This window comes from Zonotrichia albicollis, chromosome 4, assembly GCF_047830755.1.
Source record: "Zonotrichia albicollis isolate bZonAlb1 chromosome 4, bZonAlb1.hap1, whole genome shotgun sequence".
NCBI classification, from domain to species: Eukaryota; Metazoa; Chordata; class Aves; order Passeriformes; family Passerellidae; genus Zonotrichia; species Zonotrichia albicollis.
The window spans coordinates 69,391,130-69,418,959 of record NC_133822.1 but is presented as its reverse complement, the minus strand read 5'-3'; the positions used below and the strand labels follow the sequence as shown (position 1 = coordinate 69,418,959).

At 39.2% G+C, this 27,830-nt stretch overlaps 1 protein-coding gene across 1 annotated transcript in view; it reads left to right on the top strand.

Moving 5' to 3' along the window:
• The window catches only part of SLC2A13 (solute carrier family 2 member 13), a 146,802-nt gene that overhangs the window by 12,892 nt on the left and 106,080 nt on the right, over positions 1-27,830 (top strand). Inside the window, exons 2-3 of the mRNA XM_005481893.4 lie at positions 14,765-14,924; positions 18,626-18,834. Of these exons, the coding sequence (XP_005481950.2) occupies positions 14,765-14,924; positions 18,626-18,834 (369 nt within the window). The remainder of the gene's footprint in view (positions 1-14,764; positions 14,925-18,625; positions 18,835-27,830) is intronic.

The window sequence follows — 27,830 nt, the reverse complement described above, 5'->3', positions numbered from 1 at the left end:
TGCAGACATCTGGAGAGTTTCACATGTGCGGGTATGCATCGAAAGAATTGAGTAATGAAATAAAATTCTATTGCTGAATATTTTAATTAGGAGTTGATTGTATTTTTGTGGTGAGAAAAAAGGAGATGGAAGATGGTTTTGCAAGAGGATGCTGTAAACCAAGTGCACAGATTTTCAGGATTAATGTGTTTGAAGCAGATTCTGCAGCTGTGCTCTGGAGGACAGCAGAAGATATGAAGAATGGCTTTGGGGTATGGGGCCATTCTTTCTGCTTTTAGTGGCTGATACTGCTGACAAATAGAAATACAAACCCAAGAACACTCAGAACAACTGTGAAAAGGAGACAGAGTAAAGCAAACACTTCTCAACCTATTATTGCTTTAGGAATACATGAAAGGTCGATCTCAAGATGACAAGCAGTAGACATTTAAAGTGCTGAAAGCACACACTGCATTGGAAGCATAGTCCATGAGGAGCTTTTCTGGCTGTTGTATTATTGCAGTAGGTTACAAGTGTTAGGGAGGAGGATTCTGTTATTAAGGAGGTTATCTTTGGTGACAGGAAGAGTAGCATTCTGCTAGAGCAGTTTATTCCCAAGCTCATTGACAAAAGCCTGCCATCAACATGTGTGCTTTGCAATGGGTAGTAAAATTTTATGGGGAAAATATCGTGGTTTTATTATTTTCTTACTGTATGCAAGTATAATAATAATACTGACTTGGCAGGTAGGAGTGGATAGTGACTAATTCAGAGATCCAGTCACCTATGAGCTGTTTTGTGCTTCATTGTTCCTAGTGCCTTTATTAGAAGCTATCACAACTGGTTCCATTCCTACTCACAGTTACTTTATTAGTGCTCAGTTTAATGATTCTTCCCCAGTGGGTAATTAATTCTGCTTTCTGATGTTGCACTCTTGCAGTATTGTCAGCAGTCCCTACCTTTTGTTTTGGGAAATAAGAAAGAGGAAGTAGGGCAAAAACGTTTTAAAATGTAAAAAAGTGATTTTTACTTTTGAGTGGAAATTCAATTATATGTAGCTAGGTTTTACCATAATTGATGTTTCAATTAAATCTTATATGAAGATTTAATTAAATACTTTAATTAAAAAATCAGGTGAAATGTGATATAGGGAAAATCAAGATGGGAGATAGTAATTACTCGATAGAGTTTCTTTGGAAAGAGTCCTGCGAGGATTCAGGCATCCTTCCCTGCTCTGGTCTAAGAATTTTCAGTTATCCTCAAGTATGGAAATTTCTTCATAAATTTTTCTCAGTGAAAGTGGAGAAATGCTGTAATCACAGGGCTTGCAAAGTCTGTTTTTCAGAGATATCCTGGATTTACTTATTTTTCTCAATGGTAGCTTGAGCATGAATCTTATCCCTTAAAGCTTGAACCTTAAATGAGAATGTCTTGTCACTTCGAAGGAGAATGTGCCTTCATTTTTAACTATAAACTTTTCAGTTTTAAGGATGGAATCCACTTCTAAGTGGGATCAGGTGTGAAGGAGTTAAAATTTACTACCCTCCAGTAGCTGTGCCTCAAGTGCAAAAAAAGCTGGGTCACTTGGAGGCTGGCAGACAGCAAGCTGAAGCAGTGGAGTATTTCATTGCCCAGCTTGTTATCTGACAGCTTACACTGATTTATTGCAGCTTGTCTAGTGCAAGTCCCAGGAAAAGCAGATTCTATCTTAGAGATACTTGCTGGATCTGTGTTAATTGGAATGGGACTGTCAGATATACTTTTTAAAATTGCAGTACCTAATTTTTTCTTAAAATTTCTCATTTTCACTATTCTCCTACTGTATAGGGGCAACACAGCAGACTGACCGGAGAATCAGTGCAGTGCCCTGAGTTGCAGAGTGGCACTTCAGATACCCATCTTTATTTCCTCTTAATCTTGAGGTTATCTAGAGTTATCAAAGTCTTGTATCACTTAATGAGATTTACCAAGAGCAATGCAGTGTTTTCCCAGCTTTCTCTGTAGGCTGACCTGGAGCTCTGCCTGGATCCTCCCCTGCTAATGTGCCTGGAGAGTGAAAATGGGGCAGGAGGGGCTGCTCTGCAGGGGGACTCAGGAGTTGTGCTTGGTGCTGAGTGAGGACATAACAAAATGCAAAGTAAACGCTGAAGTAAAGCAACTGTTACCAGAATTACATCTGCTGTTTGGAAAATGAGTGTCCATCACAATGCATCTAGAGAATTGCTTGCTAGTTGTCAACAATTGAAAGTCATGAGAACAACATTTCCTGGAAAGCTCTTTGGCAGTCCATTTCTCTGCAAAATTTAGTAGTAATTTCTTTCCACCTAGGGCATCCATCCACTCCTGGTTGGCTGAGGCTTCCTCAGCTTTTTGTCCCTTAGATGTTGGTAATGGAGTAGTTGATCTGTTCCTTTTTTCCTTTTAGCACTTGACGCTGCTGTCTTGCTTTTGTCCCCCTCAAGTGCAGCAGCCTCATTCTTCACTTGTAGCTTCTTTTTTTTTTTCAGTATAAGCCCCTGGTGGAAGTACATACACATCAGAAGTGTTTAAGTAACCTTGTATCCCTTGACAACTTGAATATTACACCATGAGTGCTGCAGTTGTGATAGCATAGGAGAGCAGTCACAAGTCATTTCCATGTGCAAACCTGTGTGACATGAAGAAATTGGCTTATCCCTCTGCTAAGAGCACTCTAATGCAAGATCCTTGTGCTTATAGTTAAAACCCTCTCTGAGACCACCCCTTTTCTTGAGAGATCTTTACCTGGGATTCCTCCATAGATGCTCTTCTGTTACAGTTGCATTGCACTGGCACTGAGCAGCTGTTATTGAGTTGGTAGCAAGGAAACTTCAGATCACGAGGAGGACACTAAATATCACACTTAAATATCTAGTGGCAGCTAGATATTTAAGCTGAGCTGCTTCTCTTAAAGCAAAGTGTGCAGCACTGGTTGACTTCACCCATGGGCACTGGGAAAGCCTTGCTCTCCCTGGCATGCAAAATGTGGGTGCTACAGGAGGTACCTTGAGGAAGAGGTACTGCACTGATTTCTACCACCCCCCACCCTCCAATACTGCAAATATTTCCCCTATGGTCAAAAAAAAAGGAGTTTTATTATTTTTACATGGATCACTTGTGTTTGTAGACACAAGCTTGGTTGTATATGAATCTGCTAGTGTAGAAGGAAACTGAGTAATTGCTGGGATTCCTATATTTTCATTATAACTGTAGTTATACTTACATTACTGTCATGAGTGCTACTTGCATTATAAAGACATCATTGACACTTTAGATTAAAAAATCAAGCCTTAGGCTATAAAAGGCTTACATGGCTTTTGTTTATTTTTTAGAGTAATAGGTACAAAACCATATAACTGGTCTTTCTACCAGTCATGCTGTTTTCTGCACAAGTGGATAAATGTAGCAATTCCTATAAAAATATAGTTCTGTGTGTTGAATGTTGGCAATGTATTTACTCATGGCAAGCACAAAATTACTGGGACTATGCATTAGACAGACAGTATTTTTTGAATGGCTTTCCTGAATAGGGAATGAAATAATTCAATGTTATTTTTTCTCTAAAATGTTCTTTTGTTTCTCTAAAACACTAAGTTTGCAATGAGATTAGTCTTTCTAATTTTTATTTTTCTTTTAATTAATTGCAAGTTATTGATAAGAAAATGGGTTCTTCTGCTAATCTTCATCTGAAGCTTCATGTTTAGAGACAGTTGCTAGACTTCAAACCCAGTGAAACCTAAAGCAAGTTACAGAGAAGTTAACCAGTTTCACTTGTAGAAAGAGGCACTGTTAAAAACAATTTAGATCTTAGCTGAAGAGTGTAACTATAACTTTCAGGTATAACCTGAAGGCATGCTTTTGGCTGAGTTCAGCTTCCAAAGCTTGTTCATGTTTATGTATTTGTCACTTCCCTTAGAATTCTTGTAAGTTGGGTAAAACATCACTGTAGTAGAATAAGGGAAAAATGGTTTATAAGCAAAAGTGTAAAGTTACAAGGAAACATTTGTTTTCTGTATAGCTTTCAAACCATTATCCTTGTCCTCTGAAAATAAAATTTCTTTGCACAGAAAATATGTGCTGATCCTTGAAGCATTCAACCATTTTTCTGAGGTTTTTGATGTCAGATTGGTTTTTTTCAACTATGTAAATATTGTGTTTATAATTCTGACTTTCTGGCCTATATGGGCTATGCAGATGAGCCCTGATGAATCTTTATGGGTCACTATAAAACCCCATTTCCCTGCTGGAAATTGCAGTTTGTGTGGCTGAGTCAGCAGAAAGAGCCAGATTGGCACCCCCAGCCTCTCAGTTAGTGCTTATGGTGATCTGTGCCTCAGCACAGTTCTGTGCCAGCCACCAGATCCAAGGCCTCCAGTGGGGAGCTGGGATGGGGCTGCTCATCCAGATGAGCCTTGCTGGATGGGGAGCAGCCACTGGATGGGGAAACAATTCCTTGTCTGTGCCTGGGGCTGCCTCAGGACCTGAGCACCTTCACCTGCTGGTTCTTGCTGGGTGTGAGCAGCACAAGCAGAGCAGTCTGCTGGGGCTAGAGAATGTCTGCAGAAAAGCACTGCTTATCTCAATTAGTATTTATTTAAACTGAAACCACTCTTGAGGTAGATCAAGTAGTGCTTGACTTAGGTGTTTATACAAGCTGTCATAAAGAAACTACTATGTTGTATTCATAATTTTCAAGGGAAAATTAAAAAAAAATGCTCTTATTTTCTCAAGTGAGAAGTTTTTGCCATGTGGTAATAATAAGTGTTGAGTGGTACAAACATCTAGGCTGCTTTGCTCTTTCACGATGAAAGTCTGCATCTTAAAATGCAGTTACAGTTTTTTTGCAAATAGTTCTTGATCAAAATTAATTCTGAAACAGAACAAATTAGAACTTGTTCCTAGATGCTTTTGATAGCTTTTACTCACTTCTAGGGTTGATTGTTATTCTACTGTTGCTATAATGATTCAAAAATGCATTTCTTCATGATTTCTTGTGTCTTTCTGAAATGGAATCCCACAGATATGAGCTACAGGCACAGATTCCCAGTATGGCATTCTCAGTGGGATACTCAGGAAAACTCAGGCAGCTGGGTGGGGTCTGGCTGGGATTTTCCCATCTTGGATTAATAGGAACAGATGGTAGCCATAAAATAAGTGAACACAGGTAACTAATTCCAGGTTGCTGAGAAGTGTAAACTGACATCTGTAGTGCTAGGTGTGGTCATAGGCTTGGACAGTTGCAAAGAACTTTGCTTCACATTTTCTGGATAATTATCTTGATTACTTTGCCTCTTAAATAATTAAAGTTAATTGGGTTAATTAAATCCCACTCTCTGATTTTGTCACTCAAGATAAATTTCCTCTTAACATGTTTGTTTTGGGTTTTTTAAAATTATTATAGACTTGAATAATCTCAACATAATTTTGAATAGAAAAAGCTATTTGTTTAGGGATAGTTTCTTCCCAAAATGAGCTGTTCCACAGGTAGTGCTAGTAGTGTTGCGTTGAATAGGACCCCACAGATGAAGTGGTTCTAACATTTGGATCATAGAATAGCCTCAGTATTTTTTAAATTACTGCTTGTTTGTTATTAAAGGTTACTACATTATTTTTGTAACTCCTAAACTGTTTTCTTTTAATAAACTGAGTAAACTAAGCTTTATTTTAATAAACTTTCACTTTCACACTGTAGCCTGTAGGTGGTTCTTGTCTGTCTTCCCTGAAGTGTCAAGGCTCAGTTGTTTCCATTTCATAACCAGAAAATTATTAAAATATTCCTTGACTTTAAGAATTTCAATGTAGAAAAACCAGATCTGTGATAAATAGTCCCTCCTTGATTATGCTTTGTTGAATATTCATGTCTCTTTTCTATGTGTGATTACCCGAGGCTGTTCTTCTGAGGTGCTGTCCTAGAGATGCCAGAAAAAGGCCTTAACACTTTAATTATGGAGGAATTGTATTCTGTGTTGGCATGATAATTTTGTTATGAGCTGGATTTACTTCTGTATCTTTTGAACAAGGGAGAGCTTGAAACTTGAAATTACCCTTGTGAAAAGCTAATGCTCTCATCTTGGGGCATTGCATTTACTCTATGACAGTTGTGGTTGTTTCTACCGGACACAATTTGAGGTTTTCTGGAGTGAAGAAGGATTTTGTGGTTTTGACCTATGCTGATAGCACAAAACAGTAAAAAAAGCCTTCTTGTAGTCATCAGAAAGAATTATTTATTCAGGCTCATTAAGATATAATTGTGCTGTAAATCTAAGACAATATCAACTAGTGAGGAGCTTTATTTGCATTTCTTCAGATTGCTCTGGTCCTTGACTCCTTCACAGTTGGATGCCACATAGCAACATTGGGTTTTGGTTATAATTACAATGTTGCTCACACGGATTTGGGCTGGTGGCTAGTTGGGATGAAAAGGTCTGTAATTACTTTGTCTATTAGGTATTCAACAGTACAGGCTTTTTAGTTATGATGAGCCAGCTCTCTACAATTCAGTGAATTAGTGTTAAAATACCAGACTTGAATGAAGGTTTCTGATGTTGAACCCCCATTCTAGAAGAGATGCACCTCAGTCTGTCCATTACTGTGATCTATGTTCTCTTGTGGTTTTGGTGCTGCTGTTTGTCCCTCTGCCCTTGTGCATTTCAGTGCTCTCCTGTAGCCGAGTACAGTTGTGCCACAGCTAAGAAATTGACTTCTACTAATCTGACATAGGGGAGATACTAAATGGGGAAGTGTGCTTCCAGTCATCCTTGAAATAACTTTCAGTAACCAGTTATAAACTGCTGATAATGCCTCTACTGGATATGTGCAGTGGGTGGGAAGCCAAGGTATTGGAGAGGACTTGAGCTTTCACTGATATTCACCCTCAAGTACAAGCTGTGCAATGAATATTTTAACTTTATCTGCTAGGGAGATGGTTGGTGTACTAGAACAGCATTCAAATGCACTGCTTTCTCAAGTATTTCCTATTAGCATGTTTAATAAGGCACTCTGTTATCCCCTCAGGTTGACTGTCATTACTGAAAGCTGAAGTGTTAACTGTAACAGCACAAAAGGACTCTATGAGACTATAAAAAGGCTTAATTTCGATTAGGTTGAGCAATATAATTGTAATATGTTGTGGAGCTGTCTGTAGAATAGGAGGTGGTGATTGTTGACAGCTCCTGTATGTGTGTTTGTGAAAACTGTCTTTTAAAATAAGTATCCTTTGCAGTTAAAATGTATCCCTTACATCAGCAATGGATTTATTTTCTCCACAAACTATTTAAATAGATTTTTCTTTGATGGTAAAGATTATACAGTTATTGTAGAACTTTTCAATTCTCTCAGGAAGTTAACCAGCATGTTGCCCCTGTCCTCCTGAGTTCTGCTACTCAGATGTGAACAATGTTCTAAAATTATCACTTGGCAAGAACTCTGATTTTGTCAGAGTAAAGCAAAAACCTTAAAGTATAATTTTGTGGGAACACAACTGAAAGAAAACACTTGATGAAAGTCTTTTTGCCTATATAATGTGACATGCTTCTGGGGTCAATCATAGTTCCAAGGCACTAAATTCAGATTGCATGTCCAGTATCCAAGATGTAGGATGTTTACCAGATTTCCTGCAAAGTTGCTGTGAGAAAACATTAACTCAGCTGTAGACTGCAAGTTTCCCCTTGTCACCTTAGGAGTTTACTGTTATTTATACTCCCATTGCACCCCCACTGAAAGCTCACCTTGACTTTGTATTCAAATTTTCTTGTAACATAGCAGCCTCTGCTAATATTTAATTCCTAATTCTCTTTGCCATAAATTTGCTTCTTCATCAGGTTGCCCCCATAAATCCCCTATCTGTGGAATCACTTGCTGCTTGGAATCCTTACCATTAACACAAACCATTATGGGATGCTTCTTAATTAAGTGAATTTTAAAATTGGCAGCATTAAAGTTGAACATTTGAATGAAAATTTGCTCTTTCAAGGTATGTGAAATATTTTACCTTGGTTAACTACTTCAGTGTAGCTTTATATGTTAGTGAAGGATGTTCTGAATGGAAACATTTTAGTTTATGCCTGTTCATTTGGAGCTCTTAACAACACAATTTTTTGTAATAAGCTGCGTATGTTCTTTGTTTTTAATCGAGATTAATTGCTGAGTTGCTGTAGTCTGAAATAGGATCAGAGATTTCTTTGCACTTTTTTTATGGTTATTTCACATTTTAGTTTTAGTTTCCACCTGGACAGTCTGGAGTCCCATGGTGGTTCAGGTTACTCCATTGTCATAACTAGTCCTGCCTGGGGGCTGGTACAGTCATCTGGTGTCATTGTGAACTGTTTGAAGGAGATAAGTGGCACAAACCCCTTGAGAGGCCGGTGGATATTGTTCTAGCTGGTTGTATTCCCTGGTTTGCTTGGCTTTCATGCAAAGGGTCAGCACAAACTAGACAGGAGGGACAGAACCATGCTACAAAGAGACATCAGCTCCTGCCTGTGCCTGTGCCTCCTTAGCACTTCTAGTTAACATCAGTCCTCTTTATTACTAAGCATGAAAGACTAATTGAGTTGCAGTAACAACAGAAGTTTGTCAGGAACCCTTCCTTGTGTTTTTGACACTGGTTATTGGCTGATGCCAGTGAAAAGACTGACACGTTTCTGCTACCTTAGAGCTCTTTTATTGTGCTAGCAGTGAAAGTGCATCTCATTCAGTATCCTGTCTCCAGCTTTTGTTGCTCATCTGTTCTTGTGAGGCACCTTCCCTCCTGTTGGCAAGAGACATGACAGGAGCGTGGTGGAAGTCCTGATCTGGACAGGGTACATTTGTATCTGTCTGATCTTGCACAAAGAAGTCTTTAAAATGATTCAATTTCCTTAGTATTAATGCTCAAATGCATTTTACAAACAATAACTTGGATTCCATATTTAGTCCTTGTGTTTTCTACTGTAATCTCATTTCTTAAAATATAATTCTAATTGTCATAGGAACTCACCTTCATTGACCTTTTTATTTCTCTTGTCAGTAGATTTGTTTACTTAGTTTCTGAACTTTTAAATGAATTCTTTATGATGCTTACATGTTCATACTGGAAATACCTTTCTGGATGATAAGGTGCCTCTAAGATGTCTTTTCACACCTCTGGTCTTAAAACTGCCTTAAAATTGAGCTGTGTAAGGACTTGTGTCTGCTTTCTACTGGTAAGTCTGCAGATTATAGTAGGAGCCCTAGTAATTAGTCTCCTAAGTGATTTTAGGGGTGGAAAAACATTTAATATGATCATTTCAGCCCATTGTGTCATCTGATGTTTCCAGTAGAATAATTAGATGCATCTTCTGGTCGAAATTTAAGGAACCTTCTGTTATGTTTTTCCTAAGCTTAATCCTTTAATGAGGTCAGAAAGTTCATGCCTTGGTTACTCAAGTGGATAAAGACTGGACTTCTCAGCTCTCTTTTTTCGTATTTCATAGCTGTGGTGCACAATGTAGAGCTTCAGGCTTCTCTGACAGATTTCCAGCTAATTATTTTCGTTTTCTATTTCTCATGTCTTGTCACTTATCAGCTCTACTAGTTAGGTAGTAATATACTTGCCTGCAGCAAGAATCTTTTATTTGGTGTGAGCAATTTAACAGTGAGAGCATATTAGAAAATGTCATCCAAGTGTAAATGAAAGCATTCTCATATGAAGGATTAAGGAAAGATTCCATTGCAGCTATATTTGTTTTGCTAAGAAAGCTGTTCTTTGTTTTCAAATTTCTTTAATATCTGGCTATATGTAGCTATTAAAATAATTACATAACAAATACTGGTTATGTATTTTAGAGATTTTTATACTTGACTAATACTTAATACACTGCTTCTGACTATGCCTTTTCAGAAGAACTTATTCTCCTGTGTTCTAGTGTGTCTTAAATGGAAATCAGAGGGAAGTCTGGAGAGCATAGATGCATTCTAAGGCAACTAAAAGGAAATGAGTAATGCAATTAACACTTGAGAATCTAACATATTATTTCTTTAAAGTCAAATGATTTTTTTTCTCTTATTTTCATCAGTTTTAGAATAGCCATTTTTTCACTCCTTGTGATTTTTCAAGAAGAACTTTGCTTTTGTGTATGAGTGCTTGCTGCATGACAGTCAGATAAACTGGGAAGGCTTTCCTAATTGCCTCCTCCTGTTCCCTGAAACCTCCTGCTGTACTCTCTCAGACTCAGAGTAGCAAAGCATATGTTTGGATATTGGATTGATAATTGAAAATATGTAACAAATGTGTCTTCTGAATTGAGATTTTTGCTTGAATGTTTTGAACCTGTAGGTTTTGGGACACACGGTAGAGGAAGTAAGATATAAATAGAGATCCACAAAGGCTGTTTTGGACAGCAATGTTGTGAACACATTTCTCAGGGCAAGGAAGCTGGCATGGAAGCTGCAGAATTACAGAGTCATTTTGGTTGGAGGTTCATGTTGAGATGGTCAAGACCTAACTAGGCATGGTTCTGGGCAGCCTGCTCTAGCTGCCCCTGCTTGAACAGCAGTTAGACTAGGTGATCTTCAAAGGTTTCTAGCAAATCTGTGTGATTTTGAGCTAATGCCCTTAGATCTTCTGCTATTTATTGCAGGTTTGATAATAAATAATTGCAGCTATTGTATTAGTGCCAGCTGAATAGCTGATATCACTGGCTAGCTTGTGACAGGACTTGTATCACAGGGGTGTGCAAGCTTCCATTTCTTGGTTTTTTTCCTGTAGTCATTAACTTGTGAGAAGAATGCAGCAGAAACAATAAATCCGTTGTCATGATGCCTCTTGTTCAAGACTTTTTACAAATACATGTTAACTTTCCATCCATCCCATGGAAATACCATCCCTGTGTTATGTAACACGTTTTACTTTCATCTGTAAGAGAGGCAAGTGCTGTAGCTGTGGCTGCCAGGGTTCTGACAGTGTCTCAGGGCTGGTGGTGTGCTCACAACATCAGTGAGAGCTGCTGGTCTGGAAAGTAGTGTGGCTCTGCTTTGTGGATGTCTGAGAGGCAGTTTTGGCTGTCATGCTTTGAACAAGATTCCTCTGCAGGTCCTGGTAGAATCAGTCTTCATTAAGAGTTGAAAGGGGATAAAAGGTAGCTTTTTTACAAAGCCTGGATTGGTTTTGGTTGTGCATATCTTTCTAACTCCTTTCTAGTAAAAGCCACATAGAGATGTTGCCATCTTCTCAAATTAACTTCACTGCATGAATATGGGTGTCAAATATACTTGTTAACGTATGTGGGGGGGTAGAGTGTAAGAAAATACAGACAGTGCAGAAGGCAGTCTCACACCTGAGGAGTTGCAGCTGTACCAATCACCAAAGATTAGGAACAGGCCTGCCCTTAACAGGCCGCAGCTGTGTCCAATAACAAGATGAGTGCTACAAAAGAGTGGGTCAGCTGGGTGAAGAGCGAGTTGGAGCCTGTTGGTTGTGCTGTGAAGAGAGTTGGAGGCTGTTGGCTGAGCTGTGAAGGAGTCAGTGCTGTGAGGAGATGCACGTGAGAAATCACCAAGAAGGTAATGGGACTTTAGCAATAAGATGACAACAAACATACGGTCCCAAGGATCCTATGGGAAGATGGCCACACCACAGTGAGGGAACAAGCCTGGGCATTGGGTGAGATGCCCAAGGCAAGGGGATGGCTGGGGAGCAGGAAGGTCCAGCCTCACCAGGCCAGGGCTGCCACAGCTGTAGGGCTCTGCCCCTCTGCTCCAGTGGCAGCTGCTGCCTTGGATGGGTCCTCAGTGGCTTTTGTTTGCAGCAAGTGGCCACACACCTGTGCTTTCCCAAAAAGGATTTGCTGTTATATGTGTGCAGTCTCCATCACTTTAATCATCATTATTTCAAATACTGACATGAAATATGGAAGAGAAGCATCCCTAATGGTGAGCTGGGCTTGAAAATTCAGTTCTCTGTCAAATACACAAAGGACTATTTGAATGCTTCTTTCCATGATGCATTCTTGTTGCCTTTGAAAATTGGTAAATTGGTTGAATAAATTTTTAATGCTTTTTTTTCCCCTGACATTTTCATTTGGGTTTTTTATTCTATGCCGGTTGCTCAGTTGATAAGAGAAGGAAGTGTTGGCATGTCCTGGGAGGCCCTGCTGGGAACTGGGTTATCATGCTGAGAGGCTGCTGGGAGTATTTACCTATCACAACAAAGGATCTTCTCATGCCATTTTATTATTGAATGATCTGTATTCCTCGCTCAAGCTTTTGGAGGCTCCCAGCAGTCCTGTCAGGCTAACCTTGTTGCAAAAGATGATTTTGTGCTCTTAGTTTGGCGAGTCAGCCAGGCTAGCCAAAGCCTCTGCCATCCCATGCTGAATCCCTTCTGCTGTGACACAAGCCAGGAACCATAGCTGTGCTTCAAGAGCCATGTGCTTGCTTTTAGGTGACCCCATTTCCTGCTGGGGCTGTGGCACTGGCCTGTGCTTCTGTGGGGCTGTCTGTATGGAGCTGGTGGAGCTGCCCCAGGCTGGAAGATGTGTTGTGTCTGAAGGTGCTTGGCTGTGCTCACTGTGCTCAGGTTGTATCTCAGCTGACTTCAGTCAAAATATGGTTTTGGGGGACTGCTGCCAATGTACTTCTAGTTTTAAGTACAAAAGAAATCATTGCTGCTTGTCAGTGTTGGTTCTTGTAAGGAAATAGGGATTTTGACCACCAAAGCATGTGCTGCACCCAGGTGTGCTCTTCATACCCTGTTGAACTCTGTTTTTACAGTTTGTGTGTGTTTCTTGTGGACATTTCTGTCTTTTGCACAAATGACTCATTGCCCAGTTAGTAGGAAATACTGCCAGTGTTAAGACAGAATGAAAAGCAGCTCTAGTTTAGTGTTAGTCCTTGTTTCCTTATGGTGATAGAGTTTTTTGCATTGAATCATAGAATGGCTTGGGTTGGAAGGAACCTTAATGATCATCCAGTTCCAATCCCTCTGCATGGGCAGGGAGGCCACTCTCTAGATCAGGTTGCTCAGGGCCCAGCCAACCTGCACTTGAAATAGCACACAGTATTTTTAAACTAAGTCAGGAAACAATTTGTTCTATAACAGTAATGAAATTACACAATAATAATAACAACAATAACACTTAGCCTTGTTTTTGTTTCTGGCTATAGAAACCATGCTTAAATTCTTTTTAAACAAAGTTTTGTGAACAGCTGATGTCGTCAGTTAGTCACTTTGACTTACATGTGCTTACTTGGATTATAGCATCTCTTTCTTTGGAAACTATAGTTATATCTATCCTTTTATTTCACTTCAGTGTACATTCAAAGTGAATTGACAAAATTTATTCTTTGTATTATTCCATCAAACTGTGAAATTCCAATACAGCTGCTAGCAAGCATTTGCTTTTTGAATGCTTCTAGAGTTCATTACTTACATCTTCATTGTTTTCATCCTTTGAAAATCAGAAATCAAATTTGTCCAGCTTATTCTATTTAAGTTTGTGCTGATTTCACCTTGATAGAGTTAATTTTATAAGCACAAAGTCCTAAGTTTAAATCCAAAATATAGCCCTGGCTGCTATGAAGAATAGTAACTCTACTCCAGCTGAAACCAGCACATTCTCCACCCCTTATTCCATCTCGATGCTGTTGTCATCTTGTTGCAAAAGTTCCCATACCTTCTCAGTGATTTCTCGTGGACAGCTCCTCACAGCACTGACTCTTTCTTCTTCACAGCACAGCCAACAAACTCCAACTCTCTCCTCACCCAGCTAACCCACTCTTTCATAGCACTCATCTTCATTGGACACAGCTGTGGCCTGTTAAGGGCAGCCTGTTCCTACTCTCTGGTAATTAGTACAGCTGCAACTCCTCAGGGATAAGATTACCTTCTGCACTGTCTTTATTTTCTTACATTCTATCCCCCCACAGATGCAGCACATTCTTATTAACCCATGAACCCCCTGCCCATTGTTTGATATAATACACAGATATCATTCCCATGGTCTATGGACTACCCCTATGGAATATCTGTAAAGTGTCCACTGAGTTCCTTTAGTCCATGACTTTGGGCTCCATCTGTTGGGGTGGTCACTCAGGGCAGGAGAGGAGGTGTTTTCTGGGGAGTTACTGGGCACCACAGCCAGCTCAGTTTGGGTTGCTGCTTGTCATGGCAGCCTTGGTCAGCAGCTCAGCCCTGTGTAGCTGCTTGCTCACTCCCTGCTGGAAGGGTGAGTGAGGGAGAGTATTGGAAGAGTAAAAGTGAGAAAACTCATGGGTTGGAATAAAGACAGTTGAGTAGGTATAGCAAAAGCCACGCACATGAGCAAAGCAAGGAACTCATTCACCACTTCCCATGAGCAAGAAGGTGTTGAGCCATTTGCAGAAGAGCAGGGCTACATCATGTGTTACAGCTGTTGGGGAAGATGGACTCCACAACTCTGAATGTCCCCCCTTCCCTCCTTTTCCCCTGACTCTGTATGTTGAGCACGATGCCATGTAGTCTGGGATATCCCTTGGATCGGTTGGGGTCAGCTGTCCTGGCTGTGTCCCCTCACAACTACTTGTGTGCCCCCAGCAGAGCTGCTGGGGTGGCGTGAGAGGCAGAACAGGCCTTGACTCTGTGTAAGCAATAAAGAAAACATCCCTGAATAGTTAACACTGTTTCCAGTACAAATATAAAACATAGCCCTGTACTAACTACCATGAAGAAAACGAACTCTGTCTCAGCCAAACCCAAAATAGTATTTTATGATGAAAAAGCAATGTAGTATCTCTTTTGCTTTTATAACTGTAACTGAATTTATTCCTGTAGGTGTAGCATCTATGACTGTGCCAGTGTACATCGCAGAAGTGGCTCCACCACACTTAAGAGGCAGATTAGTCACTATTAACACTCTCTTCATCACTGGAGGGCAGTTCTTCGCCAGCGTTGTCGATGGAATCTTCAGCTACCTCGCCAAGGATGGATGGAGGTTTGTGAGCCTTCCTTGCTAAAAGCAAGTTGCTGTAGTCCTGATTTGGTTGACAGCTATTATAATTCTTGTTGGTAAAACAGAATTTACATAGAAAGTGGTAAAACTGTGTTCTAAAATGGAACTTGGATATCTTGCCAAAATAGATCCCTACTGCTTTCACTTAAGCTTAATATTCACAGCATGCACAGTTTTTTTGACTTTGCTAAACTTTGAAGTGGGAGAGTAATAAATATACATCACAAATGTGAATGATTGTCATGATGTTTATGAAGGTAGCTTGCCTTTTGCATTTACAATAATTACATGCTGATTTTTCAAAAGGCAAATTTCCAATAAGTAATATGCTGTATGTGCAAGATAGAGGTGAAGTTTGAATATTCTTAATCTGAGCAGTGGTAATCTATCAGAATTGAAGGATACTGTAGCATAAATTTATAGCTAAAAGCTTATGTTATAAAATCTTAAAAATCTATTTTCTGGGCTGCAGAAACCCAGTTCTCTCAGCCTCTTCTATGTCACATGCTCCAGTTGTGCAACTCATCTTAGTGATCCATTGTTATTCCTGGTTTGTGGCTTTCTCTGGTATTTGTAGTCCTTGTGCAGCACGGTGTGTGGAGTAGTGAAGAGCAATAGTTTCTGCAGCCTGCTGGCATGTGCTGGGTGACTTTTGCAGTAATGCTGTGTTTTATGCATGTGCCAAGTACTGCTCTGCTGGATTGAATGGAGAAATAGGCTACCACCTCAGTGATGAGGTATCCAAGTATTCCAGCTGCAGTGCTGGAGCTGTTAATTGAGGATGGTGCAATGTCCTCAGCTAGTTTATTGCAACCTGAGGCTGAGCAGGGAAGAGTACAGATGGTCTGTCACCTGAAAGGAGTGGCCAGTAAACACATGGAGAGAAATCACAAATATCTGCCCCTGAGTCATTACATAGAAGAAGGAACATCACAGCAATTATTGAATCTCTTACTGACTGAATGGCTAAGCACTGGAGTGCTGCAACAAACAATAAGGAACTTCAGTTTTTCTTGGCTCTGCTTATTCTTGGAAATGCTGGATATTAGATTAAAATAAACCAAAGAAAACAAATATTTTACGTGACCCTTAGGTTAGCTTTATAAACTCTGCTAATGCCATCTTAATAGTATTGCAGCAGTATGTCAGAGAAGGAGAAATGTTACAGCAGACTTATTAAATTTCATGCTGGATTTTTTCAGGTCTGCTAGACATCTGGCTTCAAACACAAAGTCTTGTAATCTGTATAGGAAAGAATTATATTAGATTTCTGAAAGCTGGCTCACTGCGTGAAATGTCTAAAATTGCCTGCTTTTACTCTAAATTGATTATATCAAAATGGCTTGCTCTGAAAATTACACCAACTCTAGAACTTGCAATGGATGTTCCCTCTCAACTAAACGTTTTCCTTTTGACCTGCTCCTTTTATTCAACTTTGATCAGAATTTTGCAGATTGGAAACTAACTTCAGTGAGGGAGCTCTGTCTGTACATTTCTTTCTTGTCTTGTCTGTGATAAACAATCCAATAGAGTCCAACTGGTATGAATCAAGGTTTCAGGAGCCTTGATTGATTTTGCCTCCTAAGATGATTGCAGGCAACCAACTGCTTAGTTCTGGAGGCTCTGCTGCATTTAAGTGACTGAAGGGCTTTGGAGAAGCAGAAATTTAAGCAATAGGAGTCCGAAGGAGTGAATCTGCATACTTAGATGCATGAAAACATACTTCAGCATGCACTTTGGCAGGATACAGCAGTTGGTTTTAATCTCTATGAGTTTTACTCTTCATTTGAAACAAAAAAGGCTTTCTAAATGTCATTCCAATAAAGATATTGAATGTACAATTTGGTGAGCGTCAATGGTCTATGTATTTTGTACACTGCTACCAAAATGTTTGTGGAGAAGGAAAAGTGTAGAAATAAATGAGGCCATTAATTAATTAATGAATGCGAGCATTAATGAATGAGGAATGAGAACATGAGTGGATTAGTGACACTGTTAGATACATTGACTGAAGACTACTCAGCTAATAAGCCTTCCACTGACTTTGTGGTTTGAATTTATTTTCTTTCTTATGCTTTTCTTTTTTAACTAATAGTGAGCTATATAATTTTTAAAGTGTTGCCAAAAAAAGGGAGCTGCTAACTGAGCTCTTTCTAGACCAAGTTTTGCTTGTATGACCTTTGGAAATTTTGACTGGTTTTCAGAAGAACTTGAGGGCTCAGCTGAGGCTGGGAAGACTGGTCTGCATGCACATTGTCCTGGGATGGCCATCCTCTTTGCATTGCCTTTGGGTATTCTTTTTGCCATTCTCCAGTTTTCTGTCTGTTGTACTGCCCATGTTTTTCTTCATTAAATGCCTCTAAGAAAGTATTTTTCCATTTTTACTCAAAATGCATTTGAACTTGACAAATGCATTTGGTTCATTGCCCCTAATATAAGGTTTTCAATAATAGTTATTCTCTCCTTCCTACTCAATTAGCAATCTCAGGCATGCTTTATAAAAAGATCCAGGTAAGAGGCTGCAGAGTCAGTGTGAAAGCAGGTGTCCATCCTGGGGTGTGGAGAGAGGAGCTAGAGCAGAGATTAGCAAATCTCCTTAATCTCCTGACTGATGTCAAGGGGTGAATTTTTTTATGAGTACAGGCTACCTCAGTATTCAGAGGGACTGGTTTCTGGAGGTCTTTTAATGATTATATCCACTGATGTGCAACTTGTGATAACTGCAATAATGTACAGGTGACACCAGACTGTAGAAAGTCTTTAATGAAAGTGAAAAGAATCTGTGTGAAGTGTAAATGGGAAAAGGTCAGATTTAAAAGCAGAACAAAATTATACACTGTTCTGCAATTCTTTTTATCCTTTTGTTGTTTTACTGAAGAAATATACAAATGTGGTGTGTATAGACAAGAGCCACCCATGAAAATTGGTGGTGTGCTGATCATTGGAAGTATAACTGTGCTTTTACCAGTGGTAATTCTCTGTTGAGTACAGAAATAGCCTTGATGCTGTAAATAGTAACCCTTGGGCATCTAAAATGCAGTTTTTATTTAAAACCTCACATTGCATCTGTGTGGAGATTTAAAAGCAGACTCTCTGAAAGATCTTGTGTAAATTGCTGTGCTGGTGCAATGAACTTTTTTCAGTGTTTCTGCTTATAGTCAGAAATTTTCAAAATTAAAACTGGCAGATGTGTCTGTGTATATGTACTACTGACCAAATTATACATTGTTCTCTGGCTGGTTTTGTTTGTTTGTTTTAATATGTTGGTGAAACAATTAGCAGGATTTCAATCTCATCTTTGTCATCAACAGTACTTGGGTTTCTCCATCCATTTGCTTTTTCTTTCTGTTGATTATTGTTACTGAAGGATTTATCAGTTTCCAAACTAGTGTAATATTTCAGGTTTTTTGTTTAGTCTAACTTGTTTAGTGTCCTCAGGAGCAGTGGCACTAGAGTCAGTGGTGGCAGAATAGTCACCATGTCCCTGAGATTTCCTGGAAATGAAGGAAAGATCATGTTTTCTAAAATACCTGCAGAATATGATTCTTCCTTACAGTGAGAAAGAATACGAGGAGTGGGAGATTTGATCTGTAAATACAGTTTGACTAGCTGTAACTGAATTTTCTCATAGTGTGTTTTTTAAGCAAATAGTAGATATTTATCTTTTCCTGGTTTATTTGCAGGTACATGCTGGGCCTGTCAGCTGTACCAGCAGTTATACAGTTTCTTGGCTTCCTGTTTCTTCCCGAAAGTCCCCGCTGGCTCATTCAGAAAGGGCAGACCCAGAGGGCACGGAGGATTCTGTCTCAAATGCGTGGCAACCAGGCAATTGATGAAGAGTATGACAGCATCAAAAACAACATTGAAGAAGAAGAAAAAGAGGTTGGAGCAGGTATGCTGAATACTTGTTGGCCACTCTGTCTGTCAATGAGGAGATAAAAATCAGAAGGAATGTTGAAGTTTTAGCCTGTGGGAGCTTGATGCTTTCATTTATCTGTATCAGTTTTGCTCTTTGAAGTATTTAATGTACTGGTAGCTTCAAAATTGAAGCTATTTCTAGGATTCCATGCTTTTAAATTAGGTCCTGACTTAAGTTAGGGAAGAGTAAAGTTGTGTAGGTTTCTTAAGTTTATACCACCTACGCTTATGTGAAAATTGATTTCAGAAAATGAATCAGTTTAAGAATGCACATCTCCAAGAGTGGAAATAAATAAAATAAAGTTTGGTTTCTTTCATCAGTGGAAAAGGCCAAACAGACATGAGGGAGGTCAGAAGGTATTGTACATGGCTCAATTATCCAGCAAACTGCATTCTAGACAAAAAGCCTTTGAAAAGATGTACAAAACAAGGCCTGTAATACAGAGATTCTTTTTCTGTAAAAGCAACTTCTGAAAGTGCATTTGATCTGTCCTCAAGAGAATAAGGCACCTAAACCAAATCACTTTTTTCAATCTTTTGAATCTTTGTGTCATATTTGCTCGAAACTTTGTGTTCATGTGTGTACTTATAAAACAAGATTACAATTTGATTGACTTTCTGTGCTCTGCATATTTTTTTCTTTGCTTTCTGTAAAGAAAGTGTTAACCTGAGAATGTCAACTAAGGTTCTTAAAAGTTATCCTTGATAGGAAAATACTGGAGTTTCTCAGAGCTGGTGGAAAGAAAGATGGATGTTACTTTAAATCTGTGTAAACTGAGATTCAGCATCTGATAACACCTATTCTCACTGCCTTATGGAGCTTTCTTTGAATCTTACAATAAATAATTATGAGTCTAGAAAAAGATATTTGACATATAGGTGAAGAATTTTTAAAATATTCATCACTAGTGTGAAGCAAGGCTGGGTTTTTTTTCCCTCACGCACAGTTTTGAGGCTTTGGATACCTTTTCCCCCAGTTCTTTGGGGCTGGGAAATGAAGTTCATTAAAGCTAATTTGTTAAAAAGATGAAGTGGGTATTCATAGAACAGCTTGGACTTAAGAGTCCCATGCTTAGGTTCTTCATTCTAATTAGGGATTGCGGTATTCACTTCTGTGGAAAACCACTTAATGTCTAGTACTAAAGTTTAACACTCTGTAGAAATAAAAAGAACAGGCATTTGGTCTACTTAGTCTCTTGTTTTCCATCACTCGGCTATAGGGTATGACCTTGCTTGTCACTCCTAAATCTTTTGTCATGATGCTTCTTGACAATTGTGAATCAGATGTGGTGTTGTAGGTGCAGTAGGATTGACTCCATTGTTAAATAAATCCTTTATATATTTGTAGCTTGGACTGGGACACTAATTGTGTCATCAATCAATGAGATTGTTGTCAGGGATGTGCAGGTCTTTTGGTTCCCCCTACACACTTCTGCAAAAACTTAATGTGTTCCTGGAGTTAAGTTAAATCAAATCAATCACATTTCCTAGGAGAAAGCTTGGCTACAGACAATCAGTGTTTTGCTCTCAGGTAATCTGCAGCCTCAAAGTTGTTACCCAAGAGCATTATAAAAATAAGTAACAAGTATATGCTGTCCCATTTGTTTTAAATGCTTAGCAGACAGGCATTGGGCAGCTATGGTCACTTTTGATTTGGATTATAATTGTACTTCATCTCATTTAACTTAAGAACTTTATTGTTGTGAAGGGGTACTTTGTATGTCAGCATCAAGACATACATTGCTTTTGTTACCTTTCTGTGACTTACAGGTGGTATTTACAGGTGGTGTTAAATTGTAATTGCTTTCATTTCTGTGAGGAGTTGTTTGGGTCCCCAGTATAGAATTTTGTTTGTGTAGTGCAAAAGCAGCTTTCTGTTCATGGTTTCACTGGCAGGTTTTCAGGTATTGGCAACTTAAACATGTGCATCTGCAAAGACTTTGCATTTTATTTTGCTATGAGTATATTAGTTTGGGTGGGGATTTTTTTTTTTTTGCTTTTTTGGGGGGGTTATCTATATTAATGGGAAATTTTTTTTATTACTTTCTCCTATTTGTGGCAGACAATGTGTTAAAATGTTGGTTAATAGCAGTGGCAGATCACTGTAATTCCGATCAGACATTTTGAACCTCATTCCAGTTTCACAAAAAACTTTAATAAACCTGAAATGACAGTGTGTGTTCATGACATTCAAGGAAAGATGACTTTGCATTCTGAAAATCATCTGGCTTACTTTTAGGTAAAAATGACTTTTCCTTTGCTGTCTTTTTCTTTCTTGAGAAAGGACAGATGTTCTTTTTCATTGACTGATGCAGAGGCATCTTTGACAGTTCCTTTGAGCATCACTTCCTAAGTGAAACTAAGGTTGTATTTGACTCCTTCTCTGCAAGGGAGTAACACAGTGTAGCCATAACACCTTCTCCAGTCCTACACTAGAGAACTGTAATGCCTTTTGGAACTGTTTCATCAACTGCTCTCATCATGGAGGAGTGAATCATATGGAAACTTCATCTGCATTGTTGAAGCTACTTTAAAGTTGGGTTTAAATGTGTGTCATAAAACTAAAGAACTTCACTGCATTTTTCACATGACCATCAAGCAGCACCTGTCTTCAAAATGACAGAAATGCCTTCAGCAACAAACTTCTGCTTCAGAAGTCTTTTATACAGTTATGGGATACCTGTTGAGTGAATGATTCACATTTCTGTATCCTTTCCAATACATTTAATCAAATCAGTGCTGCTGATACTGATAAGCAGCTTACAGTTTAGCATTTTGAGATTGGCATCAGGAAAATAATGTATCTTTTTGACAAATACTTTCCTCATGACTGGTTATGCAAATGACATTTTTTCTGGCAGCTGTGGATACTGCTTTTGCATGCTCTGTTATGTACTTGCAGTGTGACTTCTGGTGCTGTATTTTGAGAAGTGGAGGGGGAGGGCATTGCATTCTGCAGTAACATTGCAAGACTGGTCAAATCTTGGTCATCATCTAATCATCTGTTAACATCAGCTCTCAGATGCTGTACTGCGAAAACAGGCTGTTGATAGGAAAATTGGAATGAAGAAGATTTTAGAAAAAGAGTGTTCCCCAAGAGTTGAGATGCAGTGACCTTCCCCCTCAAATATGCTATAGACTCACAGATTCCCCAGTGCTTGGCTTAGGTTCTGAAGCCTCATGGAGAGAAAAGGGAGAGAATGGTCAGAAGGGGGTCTGCAGTTGAGAGAAAGATCAAAGACATTGCTGGGAGAGCATTCTGGCCCAACTCTTCCTAGCAAAACAAGTCTGACTCACACTGCTTTGAGTTGTAACTTTTAGTACAGTTAAGGCAGAGGTTCTGTAGTGCACCTTAGTTTAAAATAGGCAATCAAATCATAGCAATGCAGGTAAGCACTGGCACAGGGACTTAATTGCAGAATCAAAGATCATGGAATAGTTAGGGCTGAAAAGGACCATAAAGATCATCTAATTTCAATCCCCCTGCCAAGGGCAGGAAGCTGTTTCCTTGCAGCCTCATCCAGCCTGGTCTTGAACACCTTTAGGGATGGGAAATAAAAAACCTCTCTGGGCAGCCTGATCCAGTGCCTGAACACCCCCACAGTAAAGAATTTCCTCTTGATATCTAATCTAACTGTGCATTCCTTCATCTTAAGGCCATTCCCCTCATCCTATCCCTACATGCCATGTTAAAAAGTCCTTCTCCAGCCTTCTCATAAGCCGCCCCTACATACTGGAAGGTTGCTCTAAGAGATCTCCAGAGCCTTCTCTTCTCTCAGTCTGTGTTTGTAGGAGAGGTGCACCTCTGTGCAGTCAGCTGATTCTCTGCATTCATTCCAGATCCACATCTGTCTTGTGTGGGAAGCCCCAGAGCTGGCTGCAGCACTCTAGGTAGAGTGTCATGAGAGCAGAGTAGAGGGGAGGAATCACCTCCCTTGACCTGCTGGTCACAGCTCTTTGATGCAGCCCAAGATGTGGTTGGCTTTCTGGGCTGCTGGCACACACTGCTGATTCATGTCCAGCTTTTTGTCCACCAGCACTCTCAAGCCCTCTTCCCCAGGGCTGCTGTCAATCCATTCTGCACCCTGTCTTTGTGTTTGACATTGCTGTGACCCTGCTGCTCACCTTGCACTTGGCCTTGTTGAACTTCATGAGGTTCTCACACACCCACCTGTAAAGCCTGTCAGGATCCCTCTGGATGACATCCCCTTCCTCCAGAGTGTCAGCTGCACCACACAGCCTGGTGTTGTCAGCAAACTTGCTGAGGATGCACCTGATCCCACTGTCCATGCAGCTGTCAAAGCTGTCACCATACTGATCCCTGAGGATTGTCACTCATCACTTCTCTCCACTTGGACACTGAGTTGTTGACTGCAAGTCTCTGAGTGTGACCATCCAGCCAATTTTTATCCACTGAGTGGTCCATCATCAAATCCATGTCACTTCAAGTTTGGACAAGGCTCTGTTGCAGGACCCCATCAAATGCTTTACACAAGGGGGATGATATTTTTTGCCCTTCCCTTATTCACCACTGCTGTAACCCCATCCTAGAAGTCCACCAAATTTGTCAGGCTGTGGATATAGATGAAGTAGCTTGTGCTCTTAAGCAAATTAAAGTGTGGGATTTGTAATGTTAGTTCTAGAGCAGGCACTTGGGAGTGAACTTAATGTGGTGGTTTGTGCATGAAAATAAAGCTGCCTAGCAGACCTTTTGTACAAGTTTTACTGGCTGCCAGTCTAGTAGTCACTTCTGACTAGAAAGAAATCATTATAGCATCCAGTTGAGATGTTTTAAATGATTGTTAATTTTCCATATGCTGGACAGTACTACAATGTTCAATGCAAATTGGAGAAAAGTATCTGTTTGTACTGTCTTTCTGGGTGCAAAGTGTCTTCATACTGCATGGGTTTTCCTCCCACCCCTGCAGGTAGCTGTCCTCAGCTGTGATGTGCCAGGATGCACGGATGGTATTTCACACAAAATCAGAAGTGATGTGTTTGGTACTGACTTAGCATCTTGATGAAATGAACGTCATTTGCATTAAGACTAGACATTTATTTTTGTGTAGGTGAAGGACGTGTAACTGTGAATTGTAATTAGGAGAGTAGTGTAATCCCCCTCCAGCCTTATTTTTCCCACATTTCTCTAATCTGTGAATTAGGGTTGAGATTCTTGAGTTGATCTGCTCTGCACCTTTGCCTTTTGTTATCTGTCGTTATGTGTGTATATGTGTCAGCTTCTGATCATGAAGATGTCTTCTTTGCACATGTTCTGCTTGCTGATTTTGCCATGTAAAACTCCTGGGGCTCAGTGGTGCATGGAACCATGCTGCCTCTGTGAAATTCAGTGAGACATTTATAAAATTGATCATTACAATGTAATATTGTTAACCTTCCATTCTGTGCCTGTACCAGAATGTTATGGGCACTGTTCTAGATGAGACATTTTCCTGTGTTTTCTTTATTTTAATGCACTTTTGTAATAGCTGAGCTTTTTTTTGTGGCACAAAGAAAGATGCCACTCTTTCAGTCTTGTAGGCTTGACTCACTTTTTTTGCTGTATTTCCTATTTCAACAGTGAGTCAGTCTCCTTTTTAACATTTTGTATTTCCCTGTTGGAGATATATGTGTTATGACAGAAAGGTAAAACCACCTCATTGCTTTTAGGTTTCAGCTAGTAATTTTGTCCATTTAACTGTAAGTTAAAATATGACATTATGAGGCAGGAGATCTGGACCCTCAGTCTTTCCTGGTTCCAGTATTTCTATTTCTGCACCTTTGCTTCTTAAGTAATATTTTAACTTGTTAGTATTCCTGGCTGTGGCTTTGGTTGGAAACATTTGATATGCATCTTTCTAGGGAGATACTTAGAAGCTTGCAGTGTTTTCATTCTTATTCATAATTCTCCTCTTGCTTCTGGGAGTGCTTTTTATCCCAAGGCCATTGCCTGACATACTTGATGTTCAAAAAGAGATAGTCATGCTTATTATTATTGGACATCAGCTGGAATCCTATTTAATGAAATGTGGTAATTCTGTGATGCTCTGGTAGGGCTGTGCAGATCGCTGAATAATTCCACTTTCAGGCACTAAAATCCTTATTTGGAGTTAATTCTTCTTTTCTGATAATCAGTGGCTTTTATTGCCTGTAACCATGAAGTTAGATGGAAGACTCTGGGGCAAGAGGAAACAGAGAATTTGGGTTAAGGGTTTGTTGAAGAAGTCCCCAGATACAAAATGGGTGGTAGTCGTGTCAGCCTGAAATTCTTGCTTCTGGCAAAGCAAATGCCAGTTCAGTTCCAAGTGGGTTTTGCTTTTAGGTTTGTGGGACACTTGGCTGATGTAAGAATGGAATGTCTTGGTTTCATTCTTGTACTTTAACCATTTTGTACATAGAAGTAGTACTTTGTTCCCTCAAGAACAAAAATTCTTTCTGTGTATGTCTCCACTGGAGTTTGTTTGGAGGTGAACCCATTAAAAAAAAAGCACTCCTGGTTAATTAAAATTGATACAATGCAGGCAAACAGAACATGGAAACATTTGATCTTGAGAAAGTATACTAACAAGATTTAGTGTACAATCAGATAAACAGGAAAAAACTTTCTACACAACTTGGCAAAGAATATTGAAAGTATGAATTATTGCATGTAACAATTAATAGAGAGAGAGAAGACTTTTGGTTCCCTTTAATCCTTAAAGTCTTTTAAACAACTAACTTATTCTTGCAAATATGACCTTTGAAGCATGTAATTTATAAAAAACATAATTGTTTTTTGCCTTGTACAAAAAAGTGACTGCTGTATTTGAAAAACTGTAGGTTGTTTCTGGTATCTTAGAGCTCTGCTTATACTTAAAAATCCTGCTGTGAGTTTGTTTACCTGGTAGAGTGTTTCAAGTTGGCCTTGCTTCAGTGGCTCATAACCAAAACTAATCCCTTAATCTTTCACCTTGTTTTTTGATGTACTGGCATAAAGTGAACATTTAGCTGGACATGGTGGTTAATGGCCAGTCTGAAAATCACAGATCTGAAAATCACAGATGAGTTGTGTGTTTTGGAACAAGTTCTGTTTTCCTGAATTCCAGACAGATTTCATGTATGGTAGTCCTAAAGGGCAGGAAAAGCAAAACCTGGTAAAACTTCTTCCAAGTATAGGGAAGCACTGAAAGGCAGGACACTTTCAGGTTTAGTTTTGTTAGGTCTACTATGAAATTTCTGGAAATACATTTAGCTTTTTATTGACAGTGTTAATAAACTTTTATTAGGTCACAGCTTCTGAACCCTACAGAAAATTCAAGCTACAAGTCTGAAAAATAACATTTAAAATACTTGATCTCTTATGATGATTCAACAATAGATTTGAGCATAATGAATTTGCTTTAAGCCAAATGACATTATTCACAGAATGAACTTGGATTTGCTGATATTTGTATAGTTCAGAACTGCTGCTCTTCTAAGCTTGTCTGTGGGACTGCATGTATAGAAACAGTATTGGAATGCATCACTGAACATCCTGCTGCACCCCATGCTTTGTTTAGGAACAGGTATCTGTTTTGGGAAAAAATAGGTTTCAGTGTGAAAAAATATTGGAAGAATAAGACTACTAATTAACATCCTTTTATCAGAGAAGGTGGTTCTTCTAAATCAAAAACTATCTAAAGAAGAGGCAGTGAATAAGGATAGTGTGTTTCAGTCAAGTCCAAGGGAATAGGAATTTGTAAGTTGTGCTACAAAAACAAACAAATCCCTATGCTTCTTCCCCCTGCCCCTTGGACAATTTAAAATGGAATAGTTTATTTTTCTTTCCTAATATGAGCAACCAAAATTAGACATTTTTGGCTGGCTCTCAAGTGTTAAAATTGTCTCTGTTTCATGTTTGGGATAGCTACAGAAATTTATATTTATAGAAAAGTATCTATTTCTTTTAATACAAAAGCTACTAGTTTTTGGACTTAAACGAGTTGTTCCAACTGACCTTGATCTAGATCAGTTGCTAGAAGGCAATGGCTTCTGGCCCCAATTTCCATGTCTTCTCAGAGCTCAGTTCAGTGCTGGAAAGTGATAAGATAGACACATTTCTTGGATGTTCTAGAAGTAGTGCTTAGTTGTATAACTTGGGTTGTTATCAAAAGTCTTCTATATAATAGCATAAACTTCAAACAATACTTCTTATATTTACAGTAGTGCCTTCTCAGTCAGGGGAATATCCCCAAGATACTGTGGTGTGTGATGAAATTTTGGGAAAGCTGGCCAAAAGATTCCTGCAACGTTGAACTTGAAGGGCTTGAGGGGAGGGACTATTCTTGATCAACAAAAAGAAAAGTGGATGTGTATAGCATGAGTAATAGTAAAAGAAACAGAAAAAAAATTAAAAAGAGTCTGCCAGTGTGCTGGAGGGCAGCTTGCGTGTGAACTGGGTGCCAGCAGTGTGGTAGCTTGGTTGTGCTAGAAATGGGAAACCTGAATTTCCTGAGTATTTTTGTGGGAGAGGTGGGCACACACTGCCTTCACAGTACATTTGTGTTTTGGGGCTTGTGTTATTTCTGGCATGGTTACACTGATGTACTTGTTCCTCATCTGAAATTGTGGATCTACTTTTCCTATTTATGTATATCTTTTTTAAGGAGTAATAAAATTATGGTGCCTCTAGAGCTGCTAATGGTATTCAAAAGCAGCTAATTAGAAAAAGGGAAAAAAAAGGCCCGGTTCTTCATCATTTCTCTGCTGAATCTAGCATCTGCACTGAATACACAATTCTAAGTCAAATGCTCCTGCCTGAGCCTCCTGTTTACATGCAACAGGGATTCAGACAAAATATAGTGTTGTGTGAAAATGTTAATGGGTATAGGAGAAAATTTTTTTATGGACTGCTGAGGAATATTTTTAACACTTTGCTAAGCTTAATACTATGGTTCTTTGAGCTAGCTCTTAGAGCAGGTTCCATAGCAAAAGTTGGAGGTAATCTTGGTGCTT